The sequence below is a fragment of the Jaculus jaculus genome, chromosome X (assembly GCF_020740685.1).
Source record: "Jaculus jaculus isolate mJacJac1 chromosome X, mJacJac1.mat.Y.cur, whole genome shotgun sequence".
NCBI lineage: Eukaryota > Metazoa > Chordata > Mammalia > Rodentia > Dipodidae > Jaculus > Jaculus jaculus.
This window is the reverse complement of record NC_059125.1, coordinates 114,989,973-115,011,609: the sequence shown is the minus strand read 5'-3', so window position 1 is coordinate 115,011,609 and position 21,637 is coordinate 114,989,973. Positions and strand designations below refer to the sequence as shown.

The 21,637-nt window shown below is 43.6% G+C and overlaps 1 protein-coding gene across 1 annotated transcript; it reads right to left on the bottom strand.

Annotated features, from left to right (window-relative positions):
* Window positions 1-348: 348 nt before the first annotated feature.
* Akap14 (A-kinase anchoring protein 14) lies at window positions 349-19,888 on the bottom strand. Its single transcript, XM_004672613.2, has 6 exons — window positions 19,826-19,888; window positions 10,432-11,615; window positions 10,247-10,338; window positions 4,980-5,159; window positions 3,595-3,647; window positions 349-469 (listed from the first exon to the last, which is right to left on the bottom strand). Exons 2-6 carry the CDS (start codon window positions 11,603-11,605, stop codon window positions 349-351), a joined length of 1,620 nt encoding a protein of 539 aa, XP_004672670.2. The 5' UTR covers window positions 11,606-11,615; window positions 19,826-19,888.
* Between the last annotated feature and the right edge of the window lie 1,749 nt (window positions 19,889-21,637).

Genomic DNA, 21,637 nt, shown 5'->3' with positions numbered 1-21,637 from the left:
ATCTGTAAGACCATTGCTATTTTATTCCCGAGCATGCCCATAAAATATATGTCTAGGCTGGAGACTGGTGTACCAGGGAGCAAGCAGCCAAGTGGCAGCTTGAGTTTGGTATGATAGGTGAACTTTAGTGATTCCAAACTCAGCTCTGTACTTGTAAGTCTCTAAAATGATGACATAGTGATGGGGAAAATCCTTTAGGATATAAAAACAACTTACTGGTTACTCTGCTAATGTGATGGAAATTGAAGAAGGAAAAAAGAATAAATGCAAAAAAAAAAAAAAACACCCAGTAGTATTGTGTGCCACAATATTGTGTGATCTTATTGCTGTTTTACATTTTAATATACTTTAATCATTGTCAAAGTCACGCAAGAATGACACAGGTTTAACAGGGATGGAGTCCAACAAAATATTTTTGGTTCCAGTAGTTTCCTTCACCCATTGGTCTTGAAAGGCAAGATTTTCTGGTCTATAGAAGAAGGAGAAAAAAATACAAAAAGCTTTTACAATCAAAGAAAACATTGATAGAATGATTCCTTCTGTGTTACATTCCCAGTAAGCAAGAGAGTAGCTAAGGTTCCATCTGTGTTCTTTTTGTTTGTTTTGTTTTTTTGAGGTAGTGTTTCACTGTAGCCCTGGCTGACCTGGCATTCACTATGTCATTTCAGGGTGGGCTTGAACTAACAGTGATCCGACCTCTGCCTTCTGAGTGTTGGGATTAAAGGCATGTGCCATCATGCCCAGTGTGGTGGTTTGAATAGATGGCCCCCAATATATTCAGTATTTTATTAGTTTGTAGTTTGCATCTTAAGTTGTGGTGGTAGGTTTCAGATTTCAATCTAAAGATACCCAAAGCTGCTTCTGCCATTATGGAACTTACCCTGGATCTATAAGCTTCAATAAATCCCTTCCTCCATAACTGTGCCTGGTCTGGAAGTTTATCTCAGTGAACCTGAAGCTGTCTGCTACAGAAGTTGGTACCGAGGAGTGGGCTGAGATGAACATTCCATGTGGATGTTGGTCTTTTGGAACTTTTGTTTTGGGGGAATAGGCATGGACTTGGTACTTGTAACTGAAGATGCCTTCTGGAGTGGTAAGTCAAGTTTTATGGACTATTCTGATGAGAGTTTGAGAATGCTAAGTACAGACAGTATTGAACTTCAAGGCTTGGCTTATGAACTTTCTAAGGGGAAGGAAAGATTGCAGAGAATTTTGTTGGAACTGAGCTACTGGCATATGGGCTGGTTGCCCAGTCCCAGAGACTTTAATCAAGGTTAAGTTTGTAATGGACTGATGTGATGTGCTTGGCTAAAGATAATTGGACTGAGAGATTTAAGATTTTTAAACTGGAAAACCTTAAGCAAGTTAAAATTACAGGCACTGAAACTGGTATTAAGTTACTGAACCTGCTATTGTCAAACACATTAGCAATCTTAAAGAAGATGGCCTGACTCCTTTACAGTAAAACAATGGAAAGGATGCCTGAAGAAAGACTCAGAGAAATGCAAACTCTTTTGAAAGAGTTGACTGGAAAAGGAACCTGCTTTTCAAGGCTATGATTTATTTTGTCTGTGAATTAAGAATATGGCTGTGTCCTGCACACTTGTTATTGGTTTCAGAAGTATGAAAAATATGAGGAGTGGTTGTGAATTGCACACAGTTTCAGGAGCCACTGCTGAGATGCGGCATGAGGCAGGGCCTGATGCCCTGATAGGCTGAAAGAGCCTTTGGAAGATGGACCATGGTTTGCATGAAGACCTGAAGATGTTTTGGATATACCAGGACTGTGCAAGGGCTACCACAGAACGCACGGTTGGCCTAGGATGGAAGTGTTGCCTGGCTACTCTGCCCAGCTGGAGGGGCAAATTGGAAACTCTGGAGACTGGCAGTCTGGTTATATTGAACTTGAACTGCAGAAGTTTGATGTTTGTTTGCTGGTGGTTGAGTTTGCACTGTTTTAGTCTCTCCTTGCTGTGCATTAAAACAGTTGAAAATGTTTATTCTGTGCCTTTATATGTTGGAAGTGTTTAACTTGTTTGATTTTACAGGACTTACTATCTTAAATTGGTCAAGACCATGAGGACCTTTGAAATTGAACTGAATACAATTTACAATGTGTGGTGGTTATAAATGTATTGGGGGCCAGGGGCAGAATGTGGTGGTTCGAATAGATGGCCCCCAATATATTCAATTTTTTATTAGTTTGTAGTTTGCATCTGCAGCCACCTGGCTGGAGGTGGGTTTCAGATTTCAATCAAAAGATATGCAAAGTGTGCCTAGCTGGAGTTCCTGAAGTGTGCTGTGCTGTGTGGCTTTTGGCTTGTGCTTCTCTGTCTGCTTAGCCCTGTGAAAGCAGGCCAGCTTCTTGTACCATTATGAAACTTCCCCTGGATCTGTAACTTTCAATAAATATCCCTTCCTCCATAAATGTGCCTGGTCTAGAAGTTCATCTCAGTGAACCTGAAGCTGTCTGCTACAGAAGCCTCTAACCTCTGCCTCCCAAGTTTTGAGATTAAAGGCATGTGCCACCATGCCCAGCCTGTATTCATTTTTTATAAGAAACTTTTATTGTTTTATTTATTTATTTGAGAGAGAGAGAAAGAGGCAGATAGAGAATGGGCTTGCCAGGGCCTCTAGCCACTGCAAATGAATGCCAGACTCATGTGCTACCTTGTACACATGGCTTATGTGGGTACTGGAGAATTAAACCTGGGTCGTTAGGCTTCACAGGCAAATGTCTTAACCACTAAGCCATTTCTCTAGCCCTTTTTTTAAAAAAAATATTTTTCTTTATTTACTTAATAGAGATAGGGGAGGAATGGGCACACCAGGGCCTCTAGCCACTGCAAACGAACTCAAGACACATGTGCCACCTCATGCATCTGGCTTAGATGGCTACTGGGAAATTTTACCTGGGTCCTTAGGCTTCACAGGAAAGTACCTTAATCACAAAACCATCTATTCAACCTCCATCTATATGTTTTACAATTCTTTAGGCCTGTGTAAAATGTCATTAAGAGAGTTACTATGCAATAAGAGGCTTTGTTATACATGGGCTAAGCCATTGTGATTTAAGTATGATTCGTTTGTGGGAGGAGAGGTTGAAAGAGGGTCTCACTCTGCAGCCCAGGCTAGTGTGGAACTGGACAGCCATTCCTCCTGCCTCAGCCTCCCAAAGGCATGCCCAGCATAAAAGGAATTATTGAATATCAGTTAATTCTGAGTGATTTTGAAGTTTACTGTAGAGGGCTTTTGAGATGTAGTAGCTTAGTGGTAGAGTACTCGCCTAGCATTTGCAAGGCCCTGGGTTCAATCCCCAGCATCACAAGAAAAGCTTTGAACTTTGTAACAACAGCATACATGATCACTTTTCCCCACCCTGCTCCATCAACTAATCCTCTTGTTTCTAAATTACTGAAAAACCACATAGAAAAAGAAGTTTTTAGAACAATGGCAGAATCCTACATTTATCCCGTACTGTGGGGTCAGTGGCCTAAAGACTCAGTGACAGAGACTACATGGTGGTGAGCCTCCTGAGTTCTTAGAATATGTCTTTTCCAGCTCTTTCAAAGTAAGTTGCCAAATATTTATTACCTTTGAAGGATGTCTGAAGTCTCAAAGACACAAAAGACTTTAACTGGCATAGCCTAAGAGAAGTAAAAACAATGGTTATCTTAGACCAGTCATACCCATGCTTAAGTCCTTCCCGTGCTGCACTTAGCCATAGGTATACAACCGAATTTCCAGAATTCACTTTCCATCGGAATTGGGAATGTTTGCCACTTTAAACCACAAAATTGGAGACAATCTGGCATGAATAAGCCTTTTGCCTGTTTTATTTGCGTGGTTTTTTTTTTTCGGGGGGGTTGTTTTACCAGTTTTTTAAAATTGACTTTTTAATGGTTTATTCAGGTGCCAATACCTACCTCTTAGGAATGGCATCAGAAGGAAATAGTATGGATGAACAAAGTTTAAAAACATTTTTATAAATTTATTTTTTTTAATTTTTTATTTATTTGAGAGCGACAGAGACAGAGAGAAAGACAGATAGAGGGAGAGAGAGAGAATGGGCACGCCAGGGCTTCCAGCCTCTGCAAACGAACTCCAGACGCGTGCGCCCCCTTGTGCATCTGGCTAACGTGGGACCTGGGGAACCGAGCCTCCAAACGGGGTCCTTAGGCTTCACAGGCAAGCGCTTAACCGCTAAGCCATCTCTCCAGCCCTATAAATTTATTTTTATGTATATATTTGAGAGAGAGAATACGGGAATGCCAGGGCTTCCAGTTGCTGCAAATGAACTTTAGATGCATGCACCACCTTGTGCATATGGCTTACATGAGTACTGGGGAATCGAACCTCAGTCCTTCGGCTTTGTAGGCAAGCGCCTTAACCACTAAAATATTTGTCCAGCCCTGAAAATATTTTTTAATATTTTAATTTTTATTTATTAATTTGAGAGAGAGAGAGATACAAAAAAATAGGCAGGTAGAGAGAGAGAGAGCGAATGGGCACATGCCAGGGCCTCTAGCCATTGCAAACAAACTCCAGATGTGTGTGCCACATTGTACATCTGGCTTACATGGGTCCTGGGGAGTCAAACCTGGGTCCTTTGGCTTTGCAGGTGAAGTGCCTTAACCACTAACCCATCTCTCCAGACCCTGAAAATATTTTTAACAGGGATTTGCTATGTTACCTACATTGGTGTTGAATTCCTGAACATAAGTGAGCACCACAGCCTCCCTCCTCAGGGTTGGGGCTGCAAGTGTAACTCCACACTCAACAAATACATTTTTCTGGTTTTGTTCTTTTGAAACAGAGCCTCACTCTGTTGCCCAATCTATCCTAAACTCACTATGTAGACCAGGCTGGCATTGAGCTCAGGGTGATCAGACTCCCAATAACTGGGATTATAGTCATGAACCATCACACACTGCCCCTTTCTTTTTTCCTCACTGAAGAGCACAAAAGGAAGAGCTTACCGGAGGTTTGCGTTTGTTGAACTTGACAGTGACATAGGCATTAGCACTGACTCGTGACAGGGGTCTCACAGCAGTGGCACCACTCCAGGACACAAGATAGATGTAGTAGAAGGAGTGAGATACGTCTCTTCTCTCCATAAGATGTGCGGAGTGCACCCAGCGTTTTTTATATCCAAAACACTGTTTCATAAAAAAAAAGGAAAAAAAAGGAAAAAAGCTCTCACAGAGCTCTCACAGAAAAAAAAAAAAAAAAAAAACAAAAACAAAACAGCAGACTTCTATTCAAGTGCTTTCAACAAGAGTAATGCCTACCAGTCAGGGTTAGATCCCTATTTTGAAATCCTGACAGTTTTTACTGCAATTCAAACTACTGCCAAGTCCCAATTAGCCACACAGTGGAATGAAAATCAAACAAACCCAGAATGTCAAGCTCACTTGAGATGAGCTTTGGGCTGTGGAGGAACCACCATGTGTGTGTGTATATACACAACAGCCATATACAACACACTGTCCCATGCTCTGTAGCTAATTGGAAAATAGTGATTGGAACATGTATTCTGCTTATTCTTCCATAAGAGACCTATAGGGATGATTAAAAGGTAGTGAACTTGATTTCAACTATTTGTAACATTGGACTTACTTCATTTGTACTCATCAAGGGTTAATAAAATAAGGTCAAGGGGCTGGAGAGATGGCTTAGTGGTTAAGGCACTTGCCTGTGAAGCCTAAGGACCCAGGTTCAACTCCCCAGAACCCACTTAAACCAGATGCATAAGGTGGCACATGCATCTGGAGATCACATGGAGATCAGTGGGTAAAGCCCTGGCACACCAATTCTCTCTCATTCTGTCTCTCATAAAAAAAATAAATAAATAAAATTTTAAAAAAAATAAGGTCAAGGGCTGAAGAGATGGCTCAGCACTTAAACACACTTGCTTGCAAAACCTGATGGCCCAGTGGACACTGTAAGCCTTATATTTGGCCAAACAGACCAAATGAGCCAACAGGTGGAATAGTGATGCATCTGGAGAAAACCAACTGCCCTCTTAATATGACTGGAGGTCTGCTCCCTGGGAGGGAATACATCCCTGATACTGAAAACCTACAACAGGGGTTGTCATGAGCCCTAGGGGTGTAATGTCTGCTGCTGTCTGGCTAAACGTATATACTATGCTCACCAAAGTGCCCAGTAAGTGCTTCTCTTAATGTTGATACCCATATATTAATGCTACTCTCACTTTTTTGTTAGAGAGCCTTCTCTTTTCAGATGACAGTGACCTTGGGATGACTCAGAAGGCATCACAGTGCTGAGAAGTGACAGAAGAGTGCTCAGCACTACAACATCTCTATCACATCTTCCAAGGCTCAGGGTCCGTTATGGTAGAGGTGGCGGAAAGAATGTAAGAGCTAAAGGAAGGGTAGGACTCCTTACAACATGCTCCTCCAGACACAAATTGGCCAGGATATCCATGACCTCACAATGCCTGACACTACCTACACAAGACCATCATAATAGGAGGAAAGGATCATGACATCAAAATAAAAGACTGATTGAGAGGAGGAGGGGATACGACGGAGAGTGGAGTTTCAAAGGGGAAAGTGGGGGGAGGGAGAGAATTACCATGGGATATTGTTTACAATCATAGAAGTTGTTAATTATAAAAAATAAAAGTAAATAAAAAAAACTAATGGCCTGGGTTCAGTTCCCCAGTACCCATGTAAAGCCAGATGCACAAAGTGGCACATGTGTCTGGAATTTGTTTGCGGTGGCGGGAGCCCTCACATACCCATTCTCATTCTCTCCCTCTGTTTATGTTTATTTCCTCTCTGTCTCTCTCTAATAAATAAATGATGTCAGAAGAGGAATGGGTAAGGTAACAGGATTACACACATCCCTCGAAAAGGAATAATTTCAGGCTACAGATGTAACTTAAGGATACAGTACTTGGCCTAGTATGCATTTAGGCTGGGGGTTTGATTTCCAGCCCAGCGCAGGTCTTTTTTTAAAAATATTTTTTGTTCATTTTTCATTTATTTATTTGAGAGCGACGGACACAGAGAAAGACAGATAGAGGGAGAGAGAGAGAATGGGCGAGCCAGGGCTTCCAGCCACTGCAAACGAACTCCAGATGCGTGCGCCCCCTTGTGCATCTGGCTAATGTGGAACCTGGGGAACCGAGCCTCGAACTGGGGTCCTTAGGCTTCACAGGCAAGCACTTAACCGCTAAGCCATTTCTCCAGCCCTTTTTTTTTTTTTTTTTTTTTTTTTTTTTTTTTTTTTTTTTAGGTATGGTCTTTACTCTAGCTCAGGATGACCAGGAGGAACTCACTATGTAGTCTTAGGCTGGCCTCAAACTCAGTGATCCTCCTACTTCTGCCTCCCAAGTGCTAGGATTAAAGGCATGTGCCACCACACCAGGCTCTTTTTGTTTCTTTAAGATAAAATCTTTCATTGTAATCCAGGCTGGCCTCCAATTTATAATCCCTTCTGCCTATGACTGTGCCTCTCAAATGCTGGGATTACAGGCATGCACCACCACAACCTGGCTCAAAGCCCATGTCTTACTGGTGGAATCTTGAAACAGAAGACCTTAGAGAATCATCTTTGAACCTATTCTTGAAGTTGGGGTGGGAATGTACAACTAGGGTTAATTATATTTTTGAAAGTATGAATGAACACTCAAAGCTGGGTATGTTGGGGCCTTGAGAAGTGCAGGCAAGATCAGGAGTTCAGGGTCATCAGCTACATAGCAATTCCAGTCCAACATCTGCTGGTCTGGGGAGATGGCTCAGTGGATAAAGTACTTGTTGCATAAGTACCTGACTTTGAATCCCCAGACCCCACATAAAGGCCATAAGTCATGGGCGACTTCTGTAATGCTAGCATATCTATGGTGTGATGGGAGGCAGATACAAGAGAATTTCCTATAAACTCACAGTCCATCTAACCTGGTAAGCAGAGAAATGGTGAATAGGAAGAGACCCTGCTTCAAACAAGGTGAAAGATGAGAATTAATACCTGAAAGCTGTCCTTTGACATCCCCCCACCATCTGTGGTATGTATACATGGCCACACTCACATACATACACACCCCCAAAAGTCATTAAGTCAGTCCTTCGATCCTTCCTAATTAATATATATTGTACAAATCTTCATTTGTGTGTGTTCTATTCCAATGTCTCCCTTCTCTCCACTCTTCTCCAATCCCAGTGCCACTACTTCAGCTTCTTTGATGCTTGCCTGGACTCAGGCATCTGGCTCCTATATAGACTTCAGTGTCCTCAACTTCACTTTTCCATACTATCCCCACATTGAAGCCAGAATTCCTTTCCTAAACCATGGCTTCAAACCTACCACCTCAGCTCCAAAACCTTCAGGACCTGCTACCTGTCCAAGACAGTGAGACTGTTTCACTGTGTCATTTAAGACCTCTCATAGTCGGAATTAAAACAAGAGGTGACTTTTAGGCAAGGTTGCATGTAGCCCAGGCTTGCCTCTTAATTGTCTTTTTAAAAGAATATTTACTTTTTTTAAATTTTTTTTGTTCATTTTTTTTTATTTATTTATTTGAGAGTGACACAGAGAGAAAGAGGCAGATAGGTAAAGAGAGAGAGAGAGAGAGAATGGGCGCGCCAGGGCTTCCAGCCTCTGCAAACGAACTCCAGACGCGTGCGCCCCCTTGTGCATCTGGCTAACGTGGGACCTGGGGAACCGAGCCTCGAACCGGGGTCCTTAGGCTTCACAGGCAAGCGCTTAACCGCTAAGCCATCTCTCCAGCCCAAGAATATTTACTTTTGTGAGAGGCTAAGAGAGCTTATGGGTACACCCAGCACCAGGGCCTCATGCCATTGCAAATAAACTCCAGATGCATGTACCACTAGTGCCTTTGTCTTTACATGGGTCATGGAGAATCAAACCCAAGCTGGCAGTGTTTGGAATAAAGGGCACGTAAGGGCTAGAGAGACGGCTTAGCAGATAAGGCGCTTTCTGTGAAGCCTAAGGACTCAGTTTCATTCTCCAGTGCCCATGTCAGCCAGCTTCACAAGGTGGTGCATGCATCTGAAGTTTGTTTGATGTGGCTAGAGGCCCTGGCGCATCCATTCTCTGTCTCTCTCTCAAACAAATTTTAAAAAGACACTTAATCCATCCACATTCTCTCTGGTAACATGACCATACTAAAAATTGCTAGAGAAAAACTATTTTGAAGAAGCTTCTCTCCTTAGACCACCAGGTGCCCCATTGAATGCACCAACATAGACAAAGTACCAAAGTAGAAATCTTTTCCTAAGGAAATTTAAGATTAGGATGATACAAATACAGCAATATGGTTGTGTTTTTCCTCTGCAAAGACTTCCTCTTCTAGACTTTAGAACTAAGATAAAAATGATTTTACTGTGCTTAAGAGATTGCTCAACAGTTAAAGGTACTTGCAAAACCTGATGGCCTGTGGTTTGATTCTCTTGTACCCATGTAAAGCCAGGTGCACAAAATGATGCATGTACGTGGAGTTTGTTTGCAGTGGCAGGAGGTTCTGGTACGCCCATTCTCATTCTCTATTTCTCTCTCTCTCTCTCTCTCTAATAAATAAATAAATTATATATACATATATATTCGGGCTGGAGAGATGACTTAGAAGTTAAGGCACTTGCCGGCAAAGACCAAGGACCCATGTAATCCAGACACACAAAGGTGATACAAGAACAAGGTTGCACATGCACACTAGGTGGTATAAGCGTCTGGAGTTCAATTATAGTGGCTGAGGCCCTGGCCAATTCTCTCTCTCTTGCTCTCACACTCTCACTATTGCTCTCCCTCTCTCTAAAAAATAAATATATAAATATATATTTACTTCTTAGAGTTACCTTTTATATCATGACCTCAAACTTTTTTGAGCAGGGATGATTTGAGGTAGGGTATCACTCTAGCCCAGGCTGACCTAGAACTCCCTCTGTAGTCACAGGGTGGCCTCAAACTCACAGCAATCCTCCCACCTCTGCCTCCCGAGTGCTAGGATTAAAAATATTTACCACCAGCCAGGCGTGGTGGCGCATGCCTTTAATCCCAGCACTCGGGAGGCAGAGATAGGAGGATTGCCATGAGTTCGAGGCCACCCTGAGACTCCATAGTGAATTCCAGGTCAGCCTGGGCTACCTTGAAAAAAAAAAAATTACCACCACACCTGGCCAACCTCAAACTTGATCAGTGGAGAATCTTTGTTATTGTTTGCTGCCTGTGTGTACCAAACTGCACTGGTCAGGCCACTTACCAAAAAAAAATCTTCAATTTGTTTACGGCACTTTTCTACTGTGAAATCCCCATGAGTGATCCACCTGAATTTCTTGATGGGGTTTTTAAGCTCTGTAAAAAAAAAAAAAATAAAGAATATGTTACTTGCCTGCTGGTGTGGTGTTACATAAGACAATTCTGTAGGTAACCAAATAGAACTACTACCTTCCACAATCTGAACAGCAGTAGTGACAGCGTTTTCAACTACAGTCTCAGCTAACTGAGCCACACTATCTTTTGGTTCTACCACAGTCACGGGTGGTGTAGCCTTCCTTTTCGCCTCTTCTTTGGCATTCTTTTCTTTTTCCTCAGCCTCGGCCTTGGCTTTTTCCTCTCTCAGATGTTTGAGAAGTATCGTGTTTCTTGAATCGAACACAAAAATCTTGCCTCTTAGCTCTATGGTAATCTCTCTTGGTTCTGCACGTGGCCAAAAAATCACTTGTCTTATTTCTGTTTCAGATGGCACACTACTGGTGTCTTCTGTGTCTTTTTCAGGTGCGGCCACAACCTGGTCTTTCGCATCGGGCACAGGGCTCACATCTGGTGTGTCCATCCTAAATGGCATGATCGTTGTGATAGTCGTGGATTTCTTTGCTGTTAGCTTTGGTACTGTAGTCACAATATCCTTTTCCTCTGGCACTGTGATTACAATACCCTTTTCCTTTGTATCTCTCACAGCTGGACCTTCTTTTGTATCAGGCGAAAATGTCACGCTCTTTTTTGTTCTTCTTTTGGTCAGATGCTTCTTGTGTTTTGGATCTTTTATAATTGAAACAAGCTTCTTGTCTTCTGGATCTGTTACACTTGCCCTAGGCTTGTCTTTTGGATCTGTCACGGGTGTCTTGGCCTGAGGGTCTGTCGCTGGTGTCTTGGCCTGAGGGTCTGTCGCTGGTGTCTTGGCCTGAGGGTCTGTCACGGGTGTCTTGGCCTGAGGGTCTGCCGCTGCTGTCTTGGCCTGAGGGTCTGTCACGGGCGTCTTGTCCTTCGGGTCTGCCACGGGTATCTTGGCTTTTGGGTCTGTCACAGGTGTCTTGGCCTTTGGGTCTGTCACGGGTGTCTTGGCTTTTGAATCCATCACGGGTGTCTTGGACTTTGGATCTGTCACGGGCGTCTTGGCTTTTGGATCTGTCACAGGCTTCTTGTTTTTTGGATCTGTAAATGGTGTCTTGGCTTGTTGATCTGTCACAGGCTTCTTGTCTTTTGGATCTGTCACAGGCCTCTTATCTTTTGGATCTGCTACATTTTTGTTATCTTGGACATCTGTTCTTGTCTTCTTGGCATTATTAGTGTTCTCCACAATGTTTGGCTTCTGCTGTGGGGTCTTATTTTTGTTATTCATTTTCCTTTGCCTAAATAGAAATTAAAAAAAAATACAAACCTCAAAAAGTTACTCTGGGAAACTGGGAAGATGGCTCAGCTAGCAAAGCACTTACTGCGTGATAGTGAGAACATGTATTTGGATCTCCAGCACTTGTATAAGTGTTGGGTGGCTGTGAAAGCCCACCTATAATCATAATACTTGGGAGGCAGAGACAAGGGATCCTTGGAGCAATGTGGTGAGCTAGACTAGCCAAGTCAGCAAGTTCTTGGATCAAGTGAGATCTTGACTTAGTAAATAAGGTGATGAGTATTCAAGGAAGATACCTAATGTAAACCTCTGCCTTCCACATACATATGTACCTGCATATGTATAACCACACACATGCAAACATGCCTGCACACCAAACACATATACATGTGCTAAAAAAAAAAAAGTTACCCTGAGCCAGACATGGTGACTCGTGTCTTTAATCCCAACACTCAGGCGGCAGAAGTAGGAGGATAGCCGTGAGTTCAAGGCCACCCTGAGAGTACATAATGAATTCCAGGTCAGCCTGAGCTAGAGCGAGACCCTACTTCGGGGGAAAAAAAGTTACCTTGTGTGTGTGTAGTTGCATACCACAAATTCATGATAAATACAGACTGTCTTTTGAATCACAAGATTCAGGCAACAGTGTTTGCCTTGGGAGATTAAGAGGTAAGGGTAGAAGTCAGATCTCACTAAACACCCTTTATATCTGGTTGTTGAGATAGTGAATGGCTAATAGCCTTCCCTGAAAATTACAGGGCACTAAAGAGTTAATAATTATCCCTACAACCAGCAGGGAATAAAGAAACCTTAGAAACATGTGGTCTTGACAGGCTTGTCTACTCCCAATTGATAAATTTCCCTTAGCTCAGAAAACCTTGAGGGAACAGAAACTGTCTGGTGGGATATCATCCCTAAACAATTTTGCTTTAAAAAACTTATCCTTAGTAAAGACACAAATAACTATAGTTCCTGATCTACTTCCTTGGACCTTCAGTTGGTCTAATATGTTTTTCTTAGGGTCCTCTTTATAACCTTGCACTCCAACCTGGCCCAGTGCTTCAGACTTCATCCCATGAGAAGGTTGCTGCCCCTCGCTGTTTCTCTAAATAAACAGTCTGTCTGTAGAGATCAAGTCCAGTGTTCTATTTTGGTTTTTTCTTACACTTTCCTTACAGATATATTCTAAAAACCAAGGATTTCCACATAATCCAAACTATGGGAACTTGAAATGTAGTGGAATGCTGGGAGTGGTGGTGTACACCTTTAATCCCAGCACTGGGGAGGCAGAGGTAGGAGGATCACTGCGAGTTCAAGGCCAGCCTGAGACTCCATAGTGAATTCCAGGTCAGTCTGGGCTAGAGTGAGACCCTACCTTGAAAAAACAAATTAAAGGGCTGGAGAGATGGCGTAGCGGTTAAGCGCTTGCCTGTGAAGCCTAAGGACCCCGGTTCGAGGCTCGGTTCCCCAGGTCCCACGTTAGCCAGATGCACAAGGGGACGCACGCGTCTGGAGTTCGTTTGCAGAGGCCCTGGCGCGCCCATTCTCTCTCTCTCCCTCTATCTGTCTTTCTCTCTGTGTCTGTCGCTCTCAAATAAATCAATAAATAAATAATAGACAAAAAAAAGTTAAAAAAAAATTTTAAAAGCCAGACATGGCTGTATGCACCTGTAAATCCAACTGAGGGATACAGAGATAGGAGGATCACTGGAACTTGCTAGTTAGCCAGTCTAGCTATAAAATGGTGAGCTCTAGTTTCAGTAAGAGATACTGTCTCAAAGAAATAGTGTGGAATAGCTATAGAGAAGTTTATTCAACATCCTCCTTTGGCCTCTGCATGCATGCACAGAGGACATATACATACATGTGCATACACCTTATGGACACATCCACACCACACATAATATACACAAAAAAGGTACAGAAGGGCAATTCCTTTTGTTACCCCTTCCTGTGACAAGGAACTGTTTCATTTCTCACTAAAACTTTCCTTCTTTACTCTTCCAAAAAGAGAAACAAAAATATAAATAAACCATAGGAAGGCTGGGTGTGGTGGCCCATGTCTGTAATCCCAGCACTCAGAAGGCTGAGGCAGGAATGGTGCAGGAAGTTCAAGAACAGTCTGGGATCCATAGTAAGACTGATGGTTAAGGTGTTGTCAACTTGATCTGTTTAGTAATCCACAGACATCCCTTTTGGGTGGGTCTCCGAAGTTGTTTCCAGGAAGAATTAACTGAAGGAGGAAGTCCATCCCCCAGAGTGAGCACTTCCCCCAGAGTGGGCAGTCCCACTCAGAGGGGGACTTTATATAAGGAAGCTCTGGGGGAAAAGAGCCCCTTACTTCCACTTGGCTACCAGAGCTGCTTGGTGCCTTCCAGTGTGGACTGAAGACCCGTGTAGATTGAAGACCAGCCGCTTGTCAGGAAAACTCCAGGCCTTCGGTGCTGGATTGGGACTGCTGAGGCATCTAGCCTTGTGGACTGAGCAGCTACCAGGTTCCTTGATTCTTGGGCCTGCAACTGCTCTTGAACTACCTGCAACTGCTCTTGGACTGCCATAAACTAATCCAATACATTCCTTTATAATGTAATTCATTCTATCGGTTCTGTTCCTCTAGAGAACCCTGACCAAGACAGACTCTCATCTCAAAAACAAGCAGAAAGCATTTGAACATGGCCAGTCACACCTGCAACCACACCACACCTGGCTGTGGTGTCAGAGAGAGGAAATCCCGGGTACTCACTGCATATCTAGAATAGCTGAACCAGTGAGGTCTAGGTTCATCAAAAGACCCTATCTCGGGATGGGATACCTCCAGTGAGTTGTTGGCCAGGGAGGTTCCTGATGCCCCCAAAACAGTATAGGCCATTGCCGAGGCCCTTGGTTTCCCACCAGGAATTGATGGTAAGATCCCATGGCTGAAGACTCCACATACTTGGGCTGCAAGGCCACTGAAAAATCCTGTTGGAACTGAGCTGATAACCTCCTCCATGTAGACCAGCTGACAGAAAGCTGGAAGAAGCCATTGTACATGCAGTTCAATGGGAGAAAGAGATACCACCAGTGAAGATATTCAACAGTGGACACTGCAAGCCTTATAATTGGCCAGCCAGGCCAAATGAGCCAACAGGTGCAATAGTGGCAGGTCTGTCATGGTGGAAACCAACTGCCCTCCAGTTGGACTGGAGGCCCACTCTATGCGGAGGGGGAGGGGCAGAAATACATCCCTGATACTGAAAACTTAAAACGGGTAGTCATGAGCCCTAAGGGTGTGACATCTGCTGATGTCTGGATAAGTGTATATACTATGCTTATCAAACTGCCCAGTAAGCACTTCTCTTAATATTCATGCCCTTATATTAACGCTACTATCACTTTGGGTAGAGAATCTTCTCTCTTCAGATGGCAGTGACTTTGGGATGACTCAGAAGGTATCATAGTGTTGGAAAGAAGTGACTGGAGTACTGAGTAACATCTCGATCACACCTTCCAAGGATCAGGGCCTAATGCGGAAGAGGTGGCGTAAAGAATGTAAGAGCCAAAGGAAGGGTAGGACTCCTTACAACATGCTCCCTCCAGACATAAAATGGCCTGGATATCCATGACCTCATAGTGGCTGACACTACCTACACAAGACCATCATAAGAGGAGGAAAAGACCATGACATCAAAATAAAAGACTGATTGAGATGGGGAGGGGATATGATGGAGAATGGAATTTCAAAGGGGAAAGTGGGGGTGGGGAGGGCATTACCATGGGATATTTTTTATAATAATGGAAAATGTTAATAAAAATTGTCAAAAGATAAAAAAAATGCATGGACAAAAGATCATCTTCACCTACTAGCAAGTATGAGGGTCGGTCTGGGCTACATAAAATGAAAGAAGGAAGGGGGCAGAAGGGAAAGAAAAGAGAAAGAAAGAAAGAGAGGAAGGGAGGGATGGAGGTAAGATATTTGAACCTGGCTCAGTGGCATATACTTATGAGCTTGAGGCCAGCCTAGTTTTGCATGGTGAGAACTTGTCTTTGTTTTTCAGGGAAACATTCATCTGTTCTTGTTCTAATACGATTTTTATCATAAATGACAGCTAAATTTTTGCAAATATCTTCAACATCTATGGAGAATGTGAATGTTGGGCTTCTCAGGGATGTGAATATGTGTTCATCACAGAACCAGGAGTCTGCATATTTTATTTTACATCTTTTCCCTTGAGTCTGGAATTCTCTTTCCTTGCTAATGCTTCAGACTCTTCACTTCTGAGAAATCACTTTCTTCCAGCACACTTACAAATCCTCTTCATTTTAAGGTAAAAAAAAAAAAAAAAGTGCCCAATTTGTAAGTATTCAATTTGCTACATTTAACTGCCACAACCCAGCCTGGCGTGGTAGTGCACAGCTTTTATCCCAGCACTTGGGAGGCAGAAGTAGGAGGAAGGAGGGTTGCCATGAGTACAAGGCCACCCTGAGAGTACATAGTGAATTTCAGGTTAGGCTGGACTACAGCAAAGACCCTCTCTCTAAAAAAAAAAAAAAAAAAAAAAAAAAAAAAAAAAAAAAAATTTAAAAAAAGTTAAAACTACCACAACCCTATGAGTTCATACCTGGACAATCCCTTTACCTTTCCAGACCTACTCTCTCATATTTCCCACTTTGATGGAAGACAGACATGAGCTGGCTCTCTAGTGCCTTCTAGTGTCCAGGAGGTCCCACACACGAGGAAAAGCATGCCAACAGGAAGGTGAGATGTAAAGGATCTGGTGGCTCTCCCCTTCAGGGTAGCCTGTGGCTGGCTGCCTGAAGAACCCTTTAGCTTCTTAGGGCTGCTGTCTCACACAGCTTTTTAGTCTTATAAGGGTAAGTCATTCTTCCCCTCAACTCCCCCTATGCTGAACTCCTACTTAGACTCAGCAAGCTGAATTTCCCTCCCCCGCCCGCCCTCCATCCACACTTCTGTATGTATTCCCTTGACTAAGTTACAGAAAAAATATATATATACATACATATATATATATATGTATATAATTTTTATTTTATTTTTGAGTGAGAGAAAGAGAGAATGGGTATGCCAGAGGCTCCAGCCACTGCAAACCAACTCCAGACACATGAGCCACCTTGTGCATCTGGCTTATGTGGGTACTGGGGAATAGAACCTGGATCTTTAGGCTTTGCAGGCAAGTGCCTTAACTGCTAAGCCATCTCTCTAGCCCTAGATTACATAATTTTAGTATACTAACGGTTTTCTATGAGAACCCTGAGTCATATATAAACAGAGGGACTCTTGCTACCATATGGAGACCAGGCTACAAACCAAAACAGTCTGGCCCCATAGAGAGCTTACTCTCAAATTTTCATCTGGGGTCCACAACATGCACATTCTCTTTCTGTCAGCCTCTTTCATGAATGGCAACCCTCTGATTCCTTCCTCAATACCATAACTGGTCCCAGGGGATGGTGGATACTGCACAAAGGCAACCCAATTTCCTGGTCACTGATTCATGCATAATCTTCATACCCTTTAAACATTCATGTTTTAATATAGAAGGATACTCATTTAAACCTTGATATTCCTCAGCTGCCTTTTGCTACAGTTGGAAAATGGAACAATTGTCTGGAGGAAATAGTGTCTTCCTAGCCTGTCCAGTCCAGAGTAGGAAAGAGCTAAAGGGTGGCCAGTCATGGGGGTCTGAAGGCCTTTCACACTAAGAAGCTGCCTTTCTCTGGCTCTCAGGCTATGCTCCTTTTGCCAAAGCAATCTAACAGCTCTGTTGTTAGAGACAACCTTACGAAATATTTTTATAAAATGTTGTATTTAGTATTTTTGTTAACTCGCCACACGGCATCTTAATCCTTCATGGAATGGCCCCAGTTGGAGATTTAGCTTTTGGCAAACTGCCTGTTAAGAAAATGTGGCCTCTTGGGCTGGAGGGATGGCTTAGCGGTTAAGGCATTTGCCTGCAAGGCCAAAGGACCCAGGTTCGATTCCCCAGGACCCACGTTAGCCAGATGCACAAGGGGGCACACACATCTGGAGTTCATTTACCATGGCTGGAGGCCCTGACGTGCCTATTCTCTCCCCTTCTTTCTCTGTCAAATAAATAAATTTTAAAAAAAGAAAGAAAATGTGGCCTCTAATACCAAGCAAAATCAGGTGGGGGTCAATACGTAACAGGACTATTTTATGGCCTTTTCAGGGAGACTTGTATTCCAACAGGTGGGACGGTGCAGCGCGAGGGGGGGGGGCGCTGTTGGATAGCAACTTGCTCAGAATTGAAGCTTTCCCTCCTGTAGGGAGGAGTAAAGTTCTTGAGACTTAGAAAGTAAACAACTCATTAAGTCTCATGAAGATCTTGAAACTTACAAGATTCACAAGGCCTCTGTCCGTACCCCAGTTTAAAAAACAACAACAAAAAACCCCAGTAAACAACTGCAGGGGAGAGGCGATTTTCCCACCTGAAGAGCTGCCTGGGGGTCTTCAGTAAGTAACCCCAATAAACTCACTGGTTCACCAAGTTGGACTTTGGTGTAATTATGCTCTGGTTGGTGCCTTGTTTGGAGTGAACAGACATTTATTTGTGGCTCTCCAGGAAAAGTTAACCCCACTGGGGCCCAGAAAGAAACTCCGAGATTTTTGTGTTTTTGTTTTTCCTCTTCTAACCAGTACAGTCAAACTCCAGACACATGTGACACCTTGTGCACATGCGTGACCTTGTGTGTCAGGCTTATGTAGGTTCTGGGGAGTCAAACCTGTGTCCTTATGCTTCTCAGGCAAGCACCTTAACCGCTAAGCCATCTCTCCAGCCCAGAAACAGTTTTCAATACAAGCACAGAGGCACACTTAGCAGGTAGAGAAAGAAAGACCAGAATTTCAAGGACATTATTACCTACATAGAACTTCCAGGCCAGCTGCTGGGTATGGTGGCACACGCCTTTAATCCCAGCACCTGGGAGGCAGAGGTAGGAGGATCGCTGTAAATTTGAAGCCACCCAGAAATTACATAGTGAATCCCAGGTCAACCCTAGCCAGAGCAAGGCCCTACCTCGAAAAACCAAATAATAATAATAATAACAGAACTTCCAGGCCAAATTACACTACATGAGACCCCTGTCTTAAAAGAAGAAGAAGGAAGAGAGGAAGAAGCAAAGGAAGGAAGGAAGGGAGGAAATGAGGGAAGAAAAGGATAGAATGAAGAAAAGGATGGACAAATGGAGGAGATAGAAATTGGCTACCAGGGCTGGATAGATGGCTTAGTAGTTAAGTTGTTTGCTGGAAAGCCTAAAGACCAGGTTCAATTCCCCAGAACCCATTCAAGCCAGATGCACATGGTGGTGTATACATCTGGAGTTCATTTGCAATGACTAGAGGCCCTAGCGCTCCCTCTCCCTCTCCCTCTCCCTCTCCCTCTCCCTCTCCCTCTCCCTCTCCCTCTCCCTCTCTCTCTCTCTCTCTATCTATCTCTCTCTCTCTCATAAATAAAATATATAAAAGAGAATACATAAATTGGCCAGGAAGTTTAGGGTTAGCAGAGCCTCCAATAGTAAACTAATGGGAGAAAATATCCAAGTACCTTTAAGGGGGAATCAGGTCTTCCTTGTCTGTTTTTTCCTAAAGGCCTCCTTCCCTGGAAACCAGGCATAATGTCTGCAAAATGTCTACACATATGACATGGCAACCATGTCAGCCCCATCTAGTAAAGCCTTAGTAACTCCAAGGCAGTAACCTTTAATGGTTTTCCCATTTCTGGAGACCCCTTTTTATTTTACAGGAGCTTTGCCTTCTTTTAAAACTTCTAAACTTCACCCTTTCCCATCTGTGGATTTCATTCCCTGAATTCCTAAAAAAAGAACTTGAAGACCACAGACTCAGTAGAAGTTTTGTGTGACCGTGACCATCCAGCTCTCTAACTCCTGGGTCAAAACCCCACCAAGAGTCAGGAGAGGCTCTGTTGATCTCAAAGACACCCCAAGTTTCTGTATCAGAGGGAAGGACAGTATTTTTGGTCTTCACACATGTATAAACACACTTCATTCTTTCCAATAGCTTCTCCTAGTACTTGGTCTTCCCTCCCTTTCCTAGTAAGAGGTCAGGTGGGCAAAATGGGTAGAAAGAGAAAGATGGAGGCATGGTCAAGTTTGGGGTCTCAGTGAAGAATAGAGGGAACCATTAAAGGTCCATTTTGAGGACTCTTTCATCCCTAAGAAAGCCCAATATACCTAATGAGCAGATCTCTGGAGCAGTAGCAGATGGTAGCTGGTGAAGCCTTAGCCTTCTCTTGCCTGCTTTGCCCCAAGGTTACTAGGACAGAGTGTTTACAGCTGTTGCCAGAGCAACGCCCATTCAATAATGGGAAGCAAAGCCTGCTGTTAATGAGAAGGAAGTGGGAGAGGAGAGAAGGATGGGGAGGGCTAATCCCAGCTACCATGTGACCTCAGTAACAGAACTAGGCTGCAGGAACCAAGCCCAGCTTCTTTAAGAAAGAAAGAAAGAAAGAAAGAGAGAGAGGGAGGGAGGGAGAGGAAGGGAGGGAGGGAGGGAGGGAGGAAGGAAGGAAGGAAGGAAGGAAGGAAGGAAGGAAGGAAGGAAGGAAGGAAGGAAGGAAGGAAGGAAGGAAGGAAGGAAGGAAGGAAGAAAGAGGGGCTGGAGAGATGGCTTAGCGGTTAAGTGCTTGCCTGTGAAGCCTAAGGACCCCGGTTCGAGGCTCGGTTCCCCAGGTCCCACGTTAGCCAGATGCACAAGGGGGCGCACGCGTCTGGAGTTCGTTTGCAGAGGCTGGAAGCCCTGGCGCGCCCATTCTCTCTCTCTCCCTCTGTCTTTCTCTCTGTGTCTGTCGCTCTCAAATAAATAAATTTTTAAAAAAAGAAAGAGAGAGAGGGAGAGAGAGAAAGAGAAAAAGAAAGAGAGAGAAGCCAGGCATGGTGGTGCACACCTTTAATCCCAGCACTCAGGAGGCAGAGGTCGAAGGATCACTGTGAGTTCAAGGCCAGCCTGAGACTACAGAGTGAATTCCAGGTCAGCCTGGGCTAGAGTGAGACCCTACTTCGAACCTTCCCCTCCCCCCAAAAAACCTGTTTTTACAACTTCCGTAAGTATAGACAATAATCCATGATGATTCCCTTCTATCATTCCTCTTTCCCCGTCCCAAATCCACCCTTAACTGAACTCCAGTTAGAATGTCTTCTAATTTTTTAGATTATGAATTATTAAATTTATTAAGGAGAAATCACAAATTTTGGGGTTTAGAAAATGTGCTGTCATGTGGAAACACTGTATAGTTAATAAGGTTCATTTAAGAGACATTGAGGCCTTTAGAAAAGGACTGGAACAAAGCCGGGCGTGGTGGCACACACCTTTAATCCCAGCACTCAGGCGGCAGAGGTAGGAGGATCGCCGTGAGTTCGAGGCCACCCTGAGACTCCATAGTGAATTCCAGGTCAGCCTGGGCTAGAGTGAGACCCTACCTCGAAAAGCCAAAAGAAAAAAAAAAAAAGAAAGAAAAGGACTGGAACAGAGTTGTAAGCACGTGGAAAGCAGGTCTTTGGGGAAAAGCTGGTATAGTGCTGCAAGCACATGGATCGAGGGAAGCTGAGGTATTTTTAATGGGTTTTTTTTGCTTGTTTTTATTTTTATTTATTTATTTGGTAGTGACAGACAGACAGAGAAAGAGGCAGAGAGAGAGAATGAAAGGGCGCGCCAGGACCTCCAGCCTCTGCAAATGAACTCCAGACGCATGCGCCCCTTGTGCATCTGGCTAACGTGGGTCCTGGGGAATCGAACCTGGGTCCTTAGGCTTCACAGGCAAGGGCTTAACCACTAGGCAATCTCTTCAGCCCATTTTAATGTATTTATTGACAACTTCCATAATTGTAACAATACCCCATGGTAATTCCCTCCTTCCCCCCACTTTTCCCTTTGAAACTCCATTCTCCATCATATCCCCTCCCCATCTCAATCAGTCCCTCTTTTATTTTGATGTCATCATCTTTTCTTCTTTTCATAGTGGTCTTGTGTAGGTAGTGTCATGCACT